Here is a 15,615-nt window from a genome sequence, read left to right on the forward strand (position 1 = left end):
ACCATAGCTTTGACTAGACAAACCTTTGCTGGCAAAGTAATGTCTCTGCTTTCTAATATGCTGTCTGGGTTTATCATAGCTTCCAAGTTTCTACTAAAAGCGCTGAGATATTTCCTGAGATTGTCTTGGGGTAGCGCTGCCAGGAACAACCAAGGAACAATTTTTTTAAGCATAACTACACCTAGTATTTTTTTTGCTTATACTAAAAAAAAATTATTTTTTGTTCGGCTGAAACCCAAATTTAATCCATTTGCTAAATTTGGCAAACTTAGCTTGGAGGAACACGGCAAAATCAAAGCAGTATCCTGATTGTTATGCCCTGCACATCTTTGCTGGTTTTATTTTTATCTTTACGAGCCGTAGTTTTAAGTCCCGTTCAACCTTCAGGACTCTGATCGTTTCAGGAGGCGTAGGGTGGAGAACACTGAGCCTCTCGCCCGATATTAACATGTCTGCCCCGGAGCCGTCACGCGGACCTTCCTGCTCTCACAGACGTGGCCACGCCCCACCGCCGAGGATTGGCTCCAACCCAAAGCCCGGCCTCCCTCGGCGATGGGAGCCCCTTCCATTGGGCAGTTATAAAACATGGCGGAGGCCCGCCCCCGCCTTGCTCTCGCGAAGCACAGGCTTCAGTGATTGGCGGAGAGCAGTGGCCGGGTTGTCACGTGGCCTGGGCCCATCTGTTTGCGGAAGTGGAAGGAAGCCGAAGTGCTGAGTCAGCCGAGGTGAGTGACGGCGCTGGGAAGGCGGGGCCAGGGAGGGGGGGCCTTTCCCAAACCTCCTCTACGCCCCAGACTCCTTGGGCTCCATCGGGACAGTCCTTCGGGCCCCCCACTTGTTCACCGATTCTGAGGCCTGTCCTCCATTAACCATGATTGTCCCCTTAGTGCCTCCAGCTTCCAGCCTTTGATCCCCGACCGTCTCCAACTCCCATCCTGTGACCGCTTTCGTCTCATCTCTTAACCTGTGTGTTCCCTCAGGGACCCAGGTCCGATCCTGGGTACCCCCTCTCAGTGCGTCTTCCCTGTGAGTCTCTCCTCTATCCCTCACTTCCTGCCTGAGTCAACCCCTTTCCTTCATCCCTCGACTCTCTGTCTCTGAGTGCTCCCAGTTTTCAGTTTGGTTCCCATTCATTGTCCCCAGTTTCCTTCCTGTGCCTTTCTAAGTGCTCTGATTTGTCTGCCTCAATGAGTTCCTACCCGATTCCCCACTTCACCTCTCTTCTGTATCTGTCTCTCCCTGTTCTCCATCATGCATCCCCTTTTCTGACCTCCTGCTTTTCCCTGCGTACTGTCTCCCATGTGCCTCCAGACTTCATCTCTGTCCACTTTCCCCTCATGCTCCCTCCTTTCCCCTAGCCTATTACACCAGAGTTCTCCCTGTCCCCCAAACCTGTGTCCACCTCCTGTGCCCACCGGTGACTTGGAAGCTGCTGACAGAAAGTGTGTGACCTTTGTGACCATGTGACTGCAACAGGCAGGCCAGTGGGTGTGGAACAGGGATCTGTGCCCATTTTTTTTTTTTTTTAAATGGACTACTCACATGACCCCCAAAACAAATACCTTCCCTTCCCCTAAACTTCTGAGTCTTTCCCTCACCTGCCCTCTTACCCACCCAACAGGATGTCAGGCAGGTTTGGTTTGGCAACACCGATGCTCCACCCTGGGGCTGAATGCTGTGTTTTTGTTATTGTCCCTGCCTTAAAAATTTCCTGGAGTTTGTAGGCCGTTTCCTGTCTGAGTCTCAGTTGCCTCATCTGTGACAGGGGGATTGTATTTCTTGCCCTCCTAAACCTGCCATGAGGTTCAAAATTTGAGAAAATGTAGAAAGCAGAGCTTTGTGAACAGCATGGCCATGTACAAATACATGGGTTTGCTGTTGTGTCATCAGCAGAAAAGGGGAAGGGATAGAATGAAAAATCAAGGAGGGAAAGACAGGTCTTTCATTTAGCATTTGGCAGATTTATTGACCATCTGCCATGAGTCAGGCTCTTTCACCATTTATTCATTCATTCCTCACTTATTTGACAAATATTAGAGGACTGTTTACTATGCTCTAGGCTACCTTCTAGCCAATGTTATTCCCATTTAACATAATAAGGAAGACTGGGCAATTGAACTTCCTGATTCACACTGATTGATGTGGTTGGAGCTGAAATCTGAATATAATACTTTATATAACACCAGAGTCTGGGGGTGATTGCTCTGCTCTGTAAGGGTCCCTACTGTTGTCTCAGTGCCCAGAGCACTTTTTCTCCCTTCTGTGGGCTACTTTCTTGTTAAATGACAGTAACCTCCAAAGGGAATTTCCTGCTCAGCAGAATGACGTCACCAAGAGGTAGAGGAAAGGGGAATTTAAATGCTGTGTGTGTGTTTGCACATATCTACTGGGTGTGTGTAGGGAGAAAGGGGGAGCTGTGGTGAAGGGGAGACCTTGTGTTATGAGCCTCACTCTTTTTTTTTTTTAACTTTTATTGGAGTATAGTTGATTTTGGGGCTTCCCAGATGGCACTAGTGGCCTGCCAATGTAGGAGACATAAGAAACGCGGGTTTGATGCCTGATCGAGAAGATCCCCTGGAGGAAGGCATGGCAACCCACTCCAGTATTCCTTCCTGGAGAATCCCATGGCCAAAGGAGCCTGGTGGGCTACAGTCCATAGGGTCACATAGAGTCCGACACAACTGAAGTGATTTAGCATGTATGCATGAGTAGTTGATTAAAATGTTGTGTTAGTTTCAAGTGTAAAGCAGAGTGAATCAGTTATAAATATAGATATATCTCTCTCCAGTCTTTTTTAAGAGTCTTTTAGCAGAGTTCCCTCTGGTATGCAGTAGGTCCTTATTAGTTGTCTGTTTTATATACAGTAGTGTGTATATGTCAGTCTCAATCTCCCAGTTTATCCCTCCCCTCCCCTTAACCGTGGTAACTGTAAGTTTGTTTTCTACATCTGTGATTCTACCTCTGTCTTGTAAATAAGTTTATTTGTACTGCTCTTTTTTAAAAATCCCACATATAAATGATATCGTATGATATTTGTCTTTCTCTGTCTAACTTACTTCACTTAGTATACAGTCTCTAGGTCCATCTGTGTTGCTGCAAATGGCTTTACTTTGTTCTTTTTTATGGTGGAGTAATAATATTCCATTGTATATAGATGTACCATATCATCTTTTTCCATTCCTTTGTTGATGGACATTTAGGTTGCTTCCATGACCTGGCTATTGTAAATAGTGCTGCAGTGAACACTGGGATGCATGTATCTTTTTGATTTATAGTTTTCTCCAGGTATGTGTCTAGGAGTGGGATTGCTGATCATATGGTAGTTCTGTTTTTAGATTTTTAAGGAAACACCATACTGTTCTCCATAGTGGCTGCACCAGTTTACACTCCAGTCAACAATGTGGGAGGGCTCCCTTTTCTACATACATTTATTGTTTGTAGGTCTTTTAGCCATTCTGAATGGTGTGAGGTGGTACCTCATTGTCATTTTGATTTGCATTTCTCTAATAGTGATGTTGAGACGAGCTTCACTTTGGAGAGTGTGACTTCTGGGAGAGCATTTTAATTGTTCTATGCCTTAAATGTTCTTTTCCCTGTTTTTGTCCATTCTCATTTTTTTTGCTGATTTCATTCAGTGACATAGCTTTAAGTACTGTTTCTACTCTGACTCCAACTCCCAATTTGTATCTCTAGCCCAGTACAGACATTTCCCCTAAATGACTGACACATACGTAGTTGCTCTGTCAGCGTCTTAAACTTAGGCCTTTCAAGTATTTAGTATTAAGCTTCAGCTATCCATCCCCTCCGTGGTAGCTCAGTCGGTAAAGAATCTACCTGCAGTTCAATCCCTGGGTTCAATCCCCAGGTCGGGAAGATCCCCTCGAGAAGGAAATGGTAACCCACTCCAGTATTCTTGCCTGGAAAATCCCATTGACAGAGGAACCTGGCAGGCTGGGGGGTCGCAATAGTCAGATATGATTTAGCGACTAAAGCACCACCACTATCCATTCCCTTCGGGCTTTCCTGGTGGGGCTCAGTGGTAAATAATCTACCTGCCAATGCAGGAGACACAGGTTTGATTCCTGGGTCAGGAAGATCTGGAGGAGATGGCAACTCATTCCAGTATTTTTGCCTGGGAAATCCCATGGACAGAGGAGCCTGGTGGGCTACAGTCCATGAGGTTGCAAGAGTGACATGACTGAGCAACTAAACGACAATAACAATCCATACCCTTCATCCCGTCCCTCAGCCTCCACCAAAATCTGTCCGTCTCATGCACTTTCCCATCTTTGGGAAATGGCAGTATTCTTTCAGTTGCTCTGCATGAAACTGGAAGATTATCCTCGATGCCTCTCTGTCCCCCCACATCCAGCCAGCGTTAATGTCGCTCCTTAGCTCCAAGCCCTGTAACAGCTTCTCCTTTCACTGTACCTGCCTGGCCATCTGTTACCTCTTTGACCTTACTGGCTTCCTTGCTATTCCTGGAACTCACCAGGCATGGTCCAGCCCCAGGGCCTTTGCACATGCTCTTCCCTTTGCCTGAAATACTCTTCACCTATATATCCATATGACTTTTGTTCCCATTTCTTTTAAGTCTTTATTCACAGTCAAGTTCTTGGTGAGGATTGGTTCACCCTATCTAAAATTTTAACCCCCACCTGGACGCGTTCTATCTCCCTTCTCTCATTTATTTTTCTTCTTGACATCTAATCAGTATTCTGAATTCAGTATGTCTATATTTTGCCTATTTATCTTCTTCATTATGTTGTTGTTCAGTCGCTATGTCCGACTCTTTGCGACGCCTGCAGAGGACTGCAGCACCCCAGGTTTCCCTGTCCATCACAATCTCTCAGAGCTTGCTCAAACTCATGTCCGTTGAGTCAGTGATGCCATCCAACCGTCTCATCCTCTGTCGTCCCCCTCTCCTCTCTAAACAAAAGTTCTCGGAAGGCAGGGATTGTGTCTGTTGTGTTCACTAGTGTGTTCTCGGCAGTTGCAACAATGCCTGCCACAGAATAGGTCCTCAGTAAATATAGGCAGAGTGAATCGTAAGAGGGGTCACCCTGTACCACGCCAGCAGCCCAAAGACCTCCTGAGGCCCTGGGAGTTTCTGGTGCTGGGAGCTCCAGCAGCAGCTCTGGGCAGTTTGCTTCTAGCTGTTTGCTGTCCAGCTAAACAGATTGGATGAAAAAGATACCTTTTCCATTCCGGAAAGGCCGTTTTGCTTTGGGTCTTATGAATGGTAGCACACTGTTCCATGAGGACCTCAGCTTTTGGCGCACAGGGCTCTGCGCATCAAACCTCGCTCAGCCACGTTCCATTCAGGCTTTCTCCTGAAGGTAGCTCGAGGACTAAGAGCTGGGGCTGTGGATTCCAAAGAATTGGGTTCAGATCCTGGAAAATTACATCACCTCCTTGCCTCAGCTTGCTGTGTGTGACCTGGGGAGAAGCATACCTTCTCTTAGGAGTGTTTTGAGGAATGAAGATGCTCATTATCTCAAAACTTGGTGAGGTGTCTGGTACTCAGCACTGGATGAAAGGGTGGGTGCTGGATGCGAGGCGAGGGGAGCCAGCCCTCCGCTATTCCTTGATGGCTTATGGAAGAGCCTGGGATGAGCTGGGGTCAGGGGGAACATTTGGAAGGAGTTTTTAAAATATATATATATATTTATTTGATTGCGTTAGGTCTTAGTTGCAGCAGGCGGGATCTTTCTTTGCAGTGCCTGGGCTCTCCAGGGTGGTGCTCAGGTGTAGTTTGCTCTGAGGCATGTGGGATCTTAAGTTGGTCCCTGACCAGGGTTTGAACCCACATCCCTTCTGTTGGAAGGTGGATTCTTCACACTGGACTGCCTGGGATGTCCATGGAGGGACATTTTGTTTGGAGGCGGCCTTGGAGGTCCAGAGGCTCTGGTGGGAGGCGGAAATGACATTTGACCTGATGCCTATCTTCATCCCATCTTTCCTCGTGCACTAGTTGAGTGCTTGTGCACTGCGTGGGGGCCCTGAGTCCAAGGAAGAAGGCATGAGTCCAGCCGCCAGGCAGCACCTCCCATTTCCTTTCCCTGGGCCTTGTTACCCGGTGCGGCCAAACAGGGATCCTGATGGCACCACCCCTGTCTCATGGGTGTTTGTGAGCTCTGAGGCAGCTAACAGACGTGAAAAGCCCCTGCCAGCCGTAAAGCGAGGTGGCCCCGTGAGAGTACATGCCGTGGGCTGGCATGCGGTGGTGCACTCGCGCGCTGGGAGGCACAGATGGTGAGCGCTGCAGGAAGGAAGTCCATGGGGGTCAGGGCAGGCGGGGTGCTCTGATCCGACCCCGTGTTCTTGTACCATCCAGCCAGAGCAGGGCATGGGGGTGACATCAACCGCACAGGAGGCTGTCCTGTGTCAGTTGTCCCAATCACGGGACATCCTGTCATAAGCAGCCAGGGCTCGTAAAGCCCGATTTCCAACTCAAGCAGTTCCGCGCGTGCTTCCAGAAGTCCCCATGTGGTCAGTCCCGTGAGGTCAGCTTCCTGGCCGGGGCGCCTCTGGGCTCCTGGCACGCACCTCCCGGACCGCTGCCCTGCTTCTCTGGTCCAGCAGCAAGCTTGACGCATTTCCTTGCTGGGGTATGAATGAGCTCAGCTTCAAACACCGAATTTTCCAGATGCAAGCCCAGCAGATGCCCCGTCAAGGTTCCCCTGGTGCCAGGGTGAGCTTCTGAAGGTTTCTATCGTGGTCAGAGTGGGTGAGGGGTGGGATGTGTGGTCTTTTACCACCGCGCAGGGAGAAGAGAGGATGGAGGGGTGCCACAGAGGGACTGGGCCCCTCACCCCACCCCTAACCTCCAGGTGGTTCATTCATTTCTTCTCATTCATCCACCAAACATTCATTAAATGCCCACTGTGAGGCAGGAACAGTATGCTAGGTGCTTAGATAAACCAATATAAAGGGGGGGATGGCCCCCCAGCCCGCAGATTCTCTATCACCATCCCAGGAGAAGTGGTCACTGGGCATGCACTGGGTGGGGTAGGGTGCGGAGGAAGGTACCCGGGGCTGGGAGGAAGGGAGGCGCCAGGTGTGTTTCTTGGAGGAGGTGGCAGGTAAAGTGAGTCTTGAAAGTCAAGAAGGGATTTATTCACTTGTCTGACAGCCCTGTCTTGAAAGCAGGCTCTGGGGCAGGTGAAGATGGTAGGGAGGGCAGTTCAGGCGGGGGTTGGGGATGTGGGTGGGAGGTTGAGATGAGGGGGTGCACATGGGTCCCCCACACTCAGAGTGGCAGCTGCTCCCCAGCCCCGTGCCCATCCCTGCAGCTGTACTGGAAGGAACCAGGGCTCTGGGGTCAGAGGTGGTGGGGACGGGAAGAAGGGGACAGAAAGGAGGCCGCCTGTTGCGATCGGGCCAGGATGTGGCCCCGGGTGTTCGTTTCCTCTCTTCCACCTCGTGATGACAGTGGCCACTGTCTGTGTGCCCAGAGTGGCCGGCGTCCCACTTTCCCTCCGCTGTGTCATTTCATCCTCACGCCTACCCTGGAAGACTGGAGGAGGGCCAAGTCTGTCCTCTGTGGGGCCAGGCTGCTGTCTTGTGTGTGTAGAGGGGCACCCTTGCCACCGACCCTGGGACCCTGAGGATGGGGGCTCTCCTTGGGGGTGGGGCATCTTCCCTCCATTTAGCTGGACCTCCACGGTGACTCTCCTCCTTAACCCAGGTGGGCCGTGGCTGCTGGGTGCTCCTGACTCCCCCACTCCCTTCTCACCAGAAGTGAGCCCCACTCCTTGTGCTCGGCCCTGCCTTCTGGGAAGCTATGCAGCTGCTCTAAGCCAGGCCTGACCCCCCCACATTCCCTCCAGCTCCCCAGATGCAGGCCCCAGGGGCTCAGCCTATACTCTTAATTTCTTTAAAAAATAGACTCTTTTTTTTTTTTTTATCATTTGGAAAAAAGGCAGGGGAGATTGCCCATAAACCTAATACTCTCATCTGCCCTTAGTATTTGGTGTGTTTTCTATTAATTTTGTTTGTTTGTTCTGCGTAATTTTTACTCAGTTAAGTTGTATCTTAACACACTTTCTCTGGGCTGAGTCTTGGGTTATGGTTGACTGTCTAGAAGTGAAAAGACCCAGTACCCACCCTTAAGAAACTCTCCAGAGCCTGCCCAACTGGGCTTCCCTCCTCCACCTACTAGCTGTGTGACCTTGGGCCCGTTGCTTTACCTCACTGTTTCTTGCTTGTCTCATGTGTAGAATGAGGATAACAATGGTAGCAATTTCATAGATGCTGGTGCAGATGAAAATGATTAATATATGCAGAGGTCCTGGAATGGGGCCAGAGGACAGAAAGAGGCACACACGTGCTTGATGTGGTTTGTGTTATAAAGTGTTCCAGCTAGAAACAGAGACAAAAGATATTCTAGACAGACTAAGCAATGCAGACAGGCGAGATGGCGTGAAACAACATTGTTTTCTGGAATCATGTGCAGTTTGGAGCCGACAGTGGGGACTGACCGGGAGAGGCTGCAAGGGGAGGCAGAGGCCTCCGCAGGCCGAGCTTGCAGCCCTGAAGAGCACAGTGGGGTGGACTGAGCCTATGACAACACCACGTACTTTTCCTGAGTTGTTATGACCTTCAGAGTAGCGGCTTTTACTGACCACATGGTGTCTCGAGGGTAAACGCGTCATAATTTACAATTCCCCTAATGCTGGATACTGAAGTTGCTTCCATTTTGTGTCAAAGCAAAAATTGTTATAATGCACTTTGATGTGTGTGCTGTGTGTTCCGTTTTGGGGGGATTCTTTTTTTGGAATCCAGTCCCCTTGGCTGTCCTTAGTGTCCCGCCCCGCTCCGCTGGCTGTAGGTACCCCAGCTCCTCTGTCCTTTCAACTCCCAAGTGTGGAAGAAAGAAGGATCTTGACATAGGATAGGTCTAAGCATTCTCATGAGGTGCTCATTTAATCCTTACAACATAGGAGAGGGGAGTGTTGTCCTTGCGTTAAAAGAGAAAAAACTGACTCACAGTCTGCTCACACATCTTAAAAGGAAAGACGTTACAGAACTTTACAGTCTTTTCAAAGTTCTTTAATCATGTTCTGTAAGCCTCAGTTTCCTTATCTGTAAAAGAGGGGTGATGGAACTAAAGAGGGCTAGTGCTGAATATTTACTATCTGCCAGGTTCTATTATTTAAGACCAGGAGCTGACTGTGGCTCAGATCATGAACTCCTTATTGCCAAATTCAGACTTAAGTTGAAGAAAGTAGGGAAAACCACTAGACCATTCAGGTATGATCTAAATCAAATCCCTTATGATTATACAGTAGAAGTGACAAATAGATTCAAAGGATTAAATCTGATAGACAGAGTGCCTGAAGAACTATGGACGAAGGTTTGTAACATTGTACAGGAGACAGTGATCAGAGCCAACCCGAAGAAGCAGAAATACAAAAAGGCAAAATGGTTGTCTGAGGAGGCCTTACAAATAGCTGAGACAAGAAGAGAAGCAAAAGGCAAAGGAGAAAAGGAAAGATATATCCATCTGAATTCATAGTTCCAAACAATAACAAGGAGAGATAAGAAAGCCTTCCTAAGTGATCAGTGCAAAGAGATAGAAGAAAACAATAGAATGGAAAAGACTAGAGATCTCTTCAAGAAAATTAGAGATACCAAGGGAACATTTATTGCAAAGATAGGCATAATAAAGGACTGAAATAGTAAGGACCTAACAGAAGCTGACGATATTAAGAAGAGGTGGCAAGAATGTGTAGAAGAACTATACAAAAAAGATTTTAATGACCTAGATAACCATGATGGTGTGGTCACTCACCTAGAGCCAGACGTCCTGGAGTGCGAAGTAAAGTGGGTCTGAGGAAGCATCACTATGAACAAAGCTAGTGGAGGGGATGGAATTCCAGCTGAGCTATTTCAAATCCTAAAAGATGATGCTGTGAAAGTGCTGCACTTAATACACTAGCAAATTTGAAAAACTCAGCAGTGGCCACAGGACTGGAAAAGGTCAGGTTTCATTCCAATCCCAAAGAAAGTCAATGCCAAAGAATGTTCAAAGTACTGCACAATTGCACTCATCTCACATGCTAGCAAAGTAATGCTCAAAATTCTTCAAGTGAGGCTTCAGTGGTATTGAGAACTGAGAATGGTGAACTGAGAATTGAGATGTTCAAGCTGGTTTTAGAAAAGGGAGAGGAACCAGAGATCAAATTGTCAACATCTGTTGGGTCATCAAAAAGCAAGAGAGTTCCAGAAAAACATCTATTTCTGCTTCATTGACTATGCTAAAGCCTCTGACGGTGTGGATCACAACAAACCGGAAAATTCTCAAGGAGATGGGAATACCAGACCACCTGACCTGCATCCTGAGAAGTCTGTATACAGGTCAAGAAGAAACAGTTAGAATCTGACATGGAACAAAGGACAGGTTCCAAATTGGGAAAGGAGTACATCTAGGCTGTATATTGTCACCCTGCTTATTTAACTTATATGCAGAGTACATCATGGGAAATGCTGGGCTGGATGAAGCACAAGCTGGAATCAAGATTGCAGAGAGAAATGTCAATAACCTCAGATATGCAGATAACACCACCCTTATGGCAGAAAGCGAAGAGGAACTAAAGAGCCTCTTGATGAAAGTGAAAGAGGAGAATAAAAAAGCTGGCTTAAAACTCAACATTTAAAATACGAAGATCATGGCATCTGGTCCCATCACTTCATGGCAAATAGATGGGGAAACAATAGAAACTGTGACAGACTGTATTTTCTTGGGCTCCAAAATCTCTGTAGATGGTGACTGCAGCCATGAAATTAAAAGACACTTTCTACTTGGAAGAAAAGCTATGACAAACCTAGACAGCATATTAAAAAGTAGAGACATTTCTCTGCCAACAAAGGTCTGTGTAGTCAAAGCTATGGTTTTTCCAGTAGTCATGTATGGATGTGAGAGTTAGATCATAAAGAAAGCTGAGTGCTGAAGAACTGATGCTTTTGACCTGTGGTGTTGGAGAAGACTCTTGAGAGTCCCTTGGACTGCAAGGAGATCTAATCAGTCCATCCTAAAGGAAATCAGTCCTGAATATTCATTGGAAGGACTGATGCTGAAGCTGAAGCTCCAATACTTTGGCCACCTGATGTGAAGAACTGACTGGAAAAGATCCTGATGCTGGGAAAGATTGGAGGTGGGAGGAGAAGGGGATGGCAGAGGATGAGATGGTTGGATGGCATCAGTGACTCGATGGACATGAGTTTGAGCAAGCTCTGGGAGTTGGTGGTGGACAGAGAAGCCTGGTGTGCTGCAGTCCATGGGGTCCCAAAGAGTTGGACACAACTGAGCGACTTAACTGAGGTTCTATTATTAGGTACTGTTGTGGTCCACATGTTGTGGTTGAGGAAACTGACTTAGGTTGAGTAACTTACGCAGGGTCAGTGGTGAGGACAGGATTTGAATACAGTTTCGCTTCAGAGTTGCACTCTGTGCCTGGACCATCTGCCTCATATAGTTTGTGAGAATTAAATGAGACCACTAAGTGCTTACTTAGCTCAGGGCCTACTGCCTTGTAAGTGCTTAGTATCTCCTGGTGTGGTGGTTATTATTGACCCTGCCTGCTTTTTTTGATGATTCTTTGTAGGCCTCTTACTCTTCCTTTCATGCCTGCGGTTGGTCCTCCGTCCGCCTGTAGACCAGAGTGTCCACTCTCCTCCAGGACACCCACACTGTGTCCTCTATCTCACCTGCCCTTTCGCCAGGTGACATCCTAGCACAGAGGCAGAGGGCGGCCCTCAGCCAGTTGCCACCCAGGTTTGGTGGCACTGCCTGAGGAAGGTGGGGTGTTTTCTGGGAACCTAGGAAATAACATCTAATTCTGTCATCCAAACTGAGAACAATTTCTATGGCAGACAGTGTGACCCTATGAGTATGAAACAAAATTTCCACCCAAACCTGTGTCACTGTTTCTGAGTTTTACGGTCATGCTCATTTCTGGGGAGCGTGCTTTCGTGTTCTCTCAGAACTCCAAGGGAAGCCTGAGATAGCAGGCACAGAAGGTTTTATTTTTTATTTTATTTTCTGGCCACACCTCGTGGCATGTGGTATCTTAACTACCCTGACCAGGGGTCAAACCTGTGTCCCCTGAAGCAGAAGTGCTTAGTCTTAACCACCAGACTGGCAGGGAAGCCCCCACCAAAGATTTGAGATATATGGCCCCGATGGAGTGTGAGGTGACTCTGGTCCCCTTGTGGCATCCAGTAGAGAGGTGCCACTGGTTTTGTTTGTGGACTCGAAATGAGCCATGCCAAGCTCTTTGAGTTCCCAAAAGTCGATTCCATGCTTTGCAGAGTGAGAACTGCCCCTCCCCGCTTTGCACAGGGAAGTGTCGCTTGTCACGTGTGTTCATGTCTGCCGCCTTCTCTGATCGTGACCACCCTGCACCGCAGATGAGGAAACTGAGTCTCTGTTGGGGAAACTGGGTCGGCGGGCAGGACAGCACTGTTCGCTTGTGCACAGTGGCAGCTCTGGAACTTTTCATCAGCCCCCCTTCCGTCCCACTCAGTGCTGTTTCTCTTTATTTCCCCCTCTTCTTTCCAGGTCCCTCCAGGCCCAGGATCCAGGGGACAGCGCTGGTGGGGAGCCAGCGGGGTGCCCATGCAGGAAGCTGCCACGCGTGGTGAGGTGGGCATGGGAGACCGCGCCCGGCTGACCCGAGACTCCGTTTTCTTCCAGACTGAGGGGGAAGGTGGTGGGGCCTCGCCACCGGCCCCCCAGAGGATGCAGTTCTTCGGCCGCCTGGTCAACACCCTCAGCAGCGTCACCAACTTGTTTGTGAACCCGTTCCGGGTGAAGGAGGTGACCATTGAGGACTACCACTCGCGCCGCCGGGTCCGAGAGGAAGGGCAACTGATTCTGTTCCAGAACTCTTCCAACCGCACATGGGACTGCATCCTGGTCAACCCCAGGAACCCCCAGAGCGGATTCCGGTGGGTAATGGTCAGTTGCCCCCTCCCCCACTGCCACTTTGCTCCCTTGACTCCTCCCAGGTCTCAGCTTGGAGGTCCCCTGACATCTGAGGGGTCTGTGATGGGTGGGGTGGCCGCTTTTAGAAAGGAGGCAGGGACTTCCTGGCCTGGATGACTTCTGGCCCATCAGGGTCCTGGAAGCAGGGCCTGGGGCTGGGCCCACGTGGATGGAGGGAGGCAGGAAGGATGAGGAAGTGGAGAAAGTCACATTGGGAAAGGTCCAGGGATTGCCGGTAGTCCTGGGTCGTTAGCATGACTGTCCTTGCAGGGGCTGGTTGGCCGAGGTTTGTTGGGGGCAGCCTGGAAGGGGTGGACACCTGTACTTCTCAGGGCATACTGGGCCCCCTCTGTGGGCTAGAGGAGAGGGTAGGAAGCCAAGACAGGGCTGAGGAAACCGAGCAGATGCAGAACCGGTTGAGGAAAGGGGAGAGGAGAGGCCAAGGACCCAGAAGACAAGGAACCGGGGGAGCTTGGCAGACTCGCATTGAGTTGGGCTGGTGCCGATGGCCCTTCCTCATTGGTTTCACCTGGCAAGTTGTCTTGTGATCCAGGGAGTGAGCTGGAGGCGGGAAGTGGAGGTTAGAGGGTGGAATGCTGGAGCTGGGTTCCCAAAGGGCTGCGGACATGGAGATGCCAAGGCCTGGGAGTGAGGGCTGTGGGGAGGGCGTGCTGTGCCTGACCCTGGGCTTCTCACTGGGGGTTGTCATTGCGGTGGTGGTGGGGGTGCACCCCACTGCTCCAAACACCCTGCACTTTGTGGAGAGCAGGCTTGGGGTATTGGACTTCCTTTTCAAGGGGTCAAGGTTCTGTCTTTAAGTCTCCTCCTTTTCTTGCTGGAGGGCTTTGAATGATGGCCAAAGTACTTAAATGTGTGGGATGGGGCTGTCAGGGCCCTACTTCCAGGTGGAGGTGCTCCTATTCTATAGCTGCAGAGCTCCAGGATGGGGGAGGGGATTGGGGTCTTCTGAATCCTCAGGTTTCATTTCCAAAGGCCTGGGAGTCCTACAGCATCCCTATGGATGGATGCTGGCTAGTATAGATGCAACTCTGATAGCATTGCGTTAGATTAGTGTGTGTGAGGCACTGGCCTGACTTAGCTCCCTTCATCTTCACAGCCGTCCCCTGAGGCAGGGCTTTCACTGGCCCCTCCTTACAGAGGAGGAAACACAGCTCGGAGAATTTAAGTAACTTGCTGAAGTCACAAAGCCGCTGGATAGCAGAGCCGGGCTTCAGACCCAGTCATTCTAGCTCGAGGACCCACCTCTTCCTTTTCATCCAGGCGGGCCCCTTTGCAGTGGGATGAGCTGTGGGGGTCAATGTCCAGCTCCCCCCGGGCCCATCCTGGGCCCCCAGCCTGGCATATGGGCCAGGCGTCTGGCTCTTCTGGGGTGAGCCCCACGGTGGTCACCTGTAGCGCCGCTGTGTACATTGTGATAACGTCCATACTTCTCTTCCTGGTACGAGTTAATCATTTGCTGCTGACACTGACTTGTGACATATGGTCCTTGATGAGCCCCGCCAGCCTCCCACTGGTATCCCAGCAGAAGCAGGGCTGCACTTCCCTGGAATCCTGGGAGGAATGATCAAAGCACATGTGACACGTGACCTTCTCTTCTCAAAAGGGGACTGAGGTTTTTTTTTTCTTTCTAATTATTTATTTGGCTGCACTGTGTCTTAGTTGCGGCATGTGAACTCTTGATTGCTGCATGTAGGATCTAGTTCCCTGACCAGGGATCGAACCCAGAGTCCCTGCCCTGGGAGCATGAAGTCTTAGCCACTGGACCACCAGGGAAGGGGGTTGACTTCCCCCTAGGGGTGGGCCCCCAGGGGGTTGACTTTTGAGGCCCTCTGTGCTGGGACTTTGCCTGGACACACACCCTGAGGTTTACCCGTTCACTGTTTATCCAGTCCATAGCCTGTCTCCACCAAGGGCAGGTCTGTGCCCTCTAGGAGCTCAGGCAGTGGCCAGAAAAGGTGGAGTAGGACCTGCATTCAGTGGACTGAATGTCCTAACAGGCTTATGTGAGACTCGTGTTCCCTGTACAGACCTCACCTCGCTATACTTTCTCTTTGCCCTGGCGCTCTCCCCATACTCCTTGGCCCACGACTCTCGGGCACCTGCTCTATGAGCTTGTGCTTACCCTTCTCTTCTCCCTCACCACTGCCTGAATTTCTGTCCATCCCTCTTGTTTTAGATTGCCCATCTGTCTCCCCCACCAGCCCGCAGAGCTCAGGAAGGACAGGGCCTGGGTCTGAGTCATTTCTGTTAACGCCCAGCTAGTATCCAGTACTTGGCAGATGTTTGAACCCTGGGGCTCTGTCCTCGGAGGTCCGCTGAACTACAACCATCCATCTATGAAACTTTGCTGTCTGTCTGTGAATGAAGGTTACAATAAGAACAACATTTAACACTGTTACCATCTCAGAGGAGGTGATGCAAAGCGGGCGCGGCTTCAGTGTACCTACCGTCTACCTTTCCCTGGTTTCTGTATATACTCTTTGAAGAAAGAAATGACAACCCACTCCAGTATTCTTGCCTGGAGAACCCCATGGCCAGAGGAGCCTGGCGGGCTACAGTCCATGGGTCTCAAGGAGTCAAACACAACTGAACAACTACACAGC

The 15,615-nt window shown here is 49.7% G+C and overlaps 1 protein-coding gene across 12 annotated transcripts in view; it reads left to right on the plus strand.

Annotated features, from left to right (window-relative positions):
* The first annotated feature begins 571 nt into the window (after positions 1–571).
* Positions 572–15,615, plus strand: part of PLA2G6 (phospholipase A2 group VI) — a 92,289-nt gene continuing 77,245 nt past the window's right edge. For 2 of the 12 annotated variants that reach the window (XM_044940868.2, XM_044940869.2), the window contains exons 1-2: positions 6,435–6,694; positions 12,566–12,954. In XM_044940868.2, coding sequence (XP_044796803.2) covers positions 6,614–6,694; positions 12,566–12,954 — 470 coding nt within the window. In that variant the 5' untranslated portion in view covers positions 6,435–6,613. Of the gene's footprint in view, positions 726–6,432; positions 6,695–12,565; positions 12,965–15,615 lie in introns of those variants that run through there. The other 10 variants (XM_044940874.2, XM_044940875.2, XM_025282872.3 and 7 more) reach the window with 8 other exon arrangements.

The sequence above is a fragment of the Bubalus bubalis genome, chromosome 4, assembly GCF_019923935.1.
Source record: "Bubalus bubalis isolate 160015118507 breed Murrah chromosome 4, NDDB_SH_1, whole genome shotgun sequence".
In the NCBI taxonomy this organism is placed as follows: domain Eukaryota; kingdom Metazoa; phylum Chordata; class Mammalia; order Artiodactyla; family Bovidae; genus Bubalus; species Bubalus bubalis.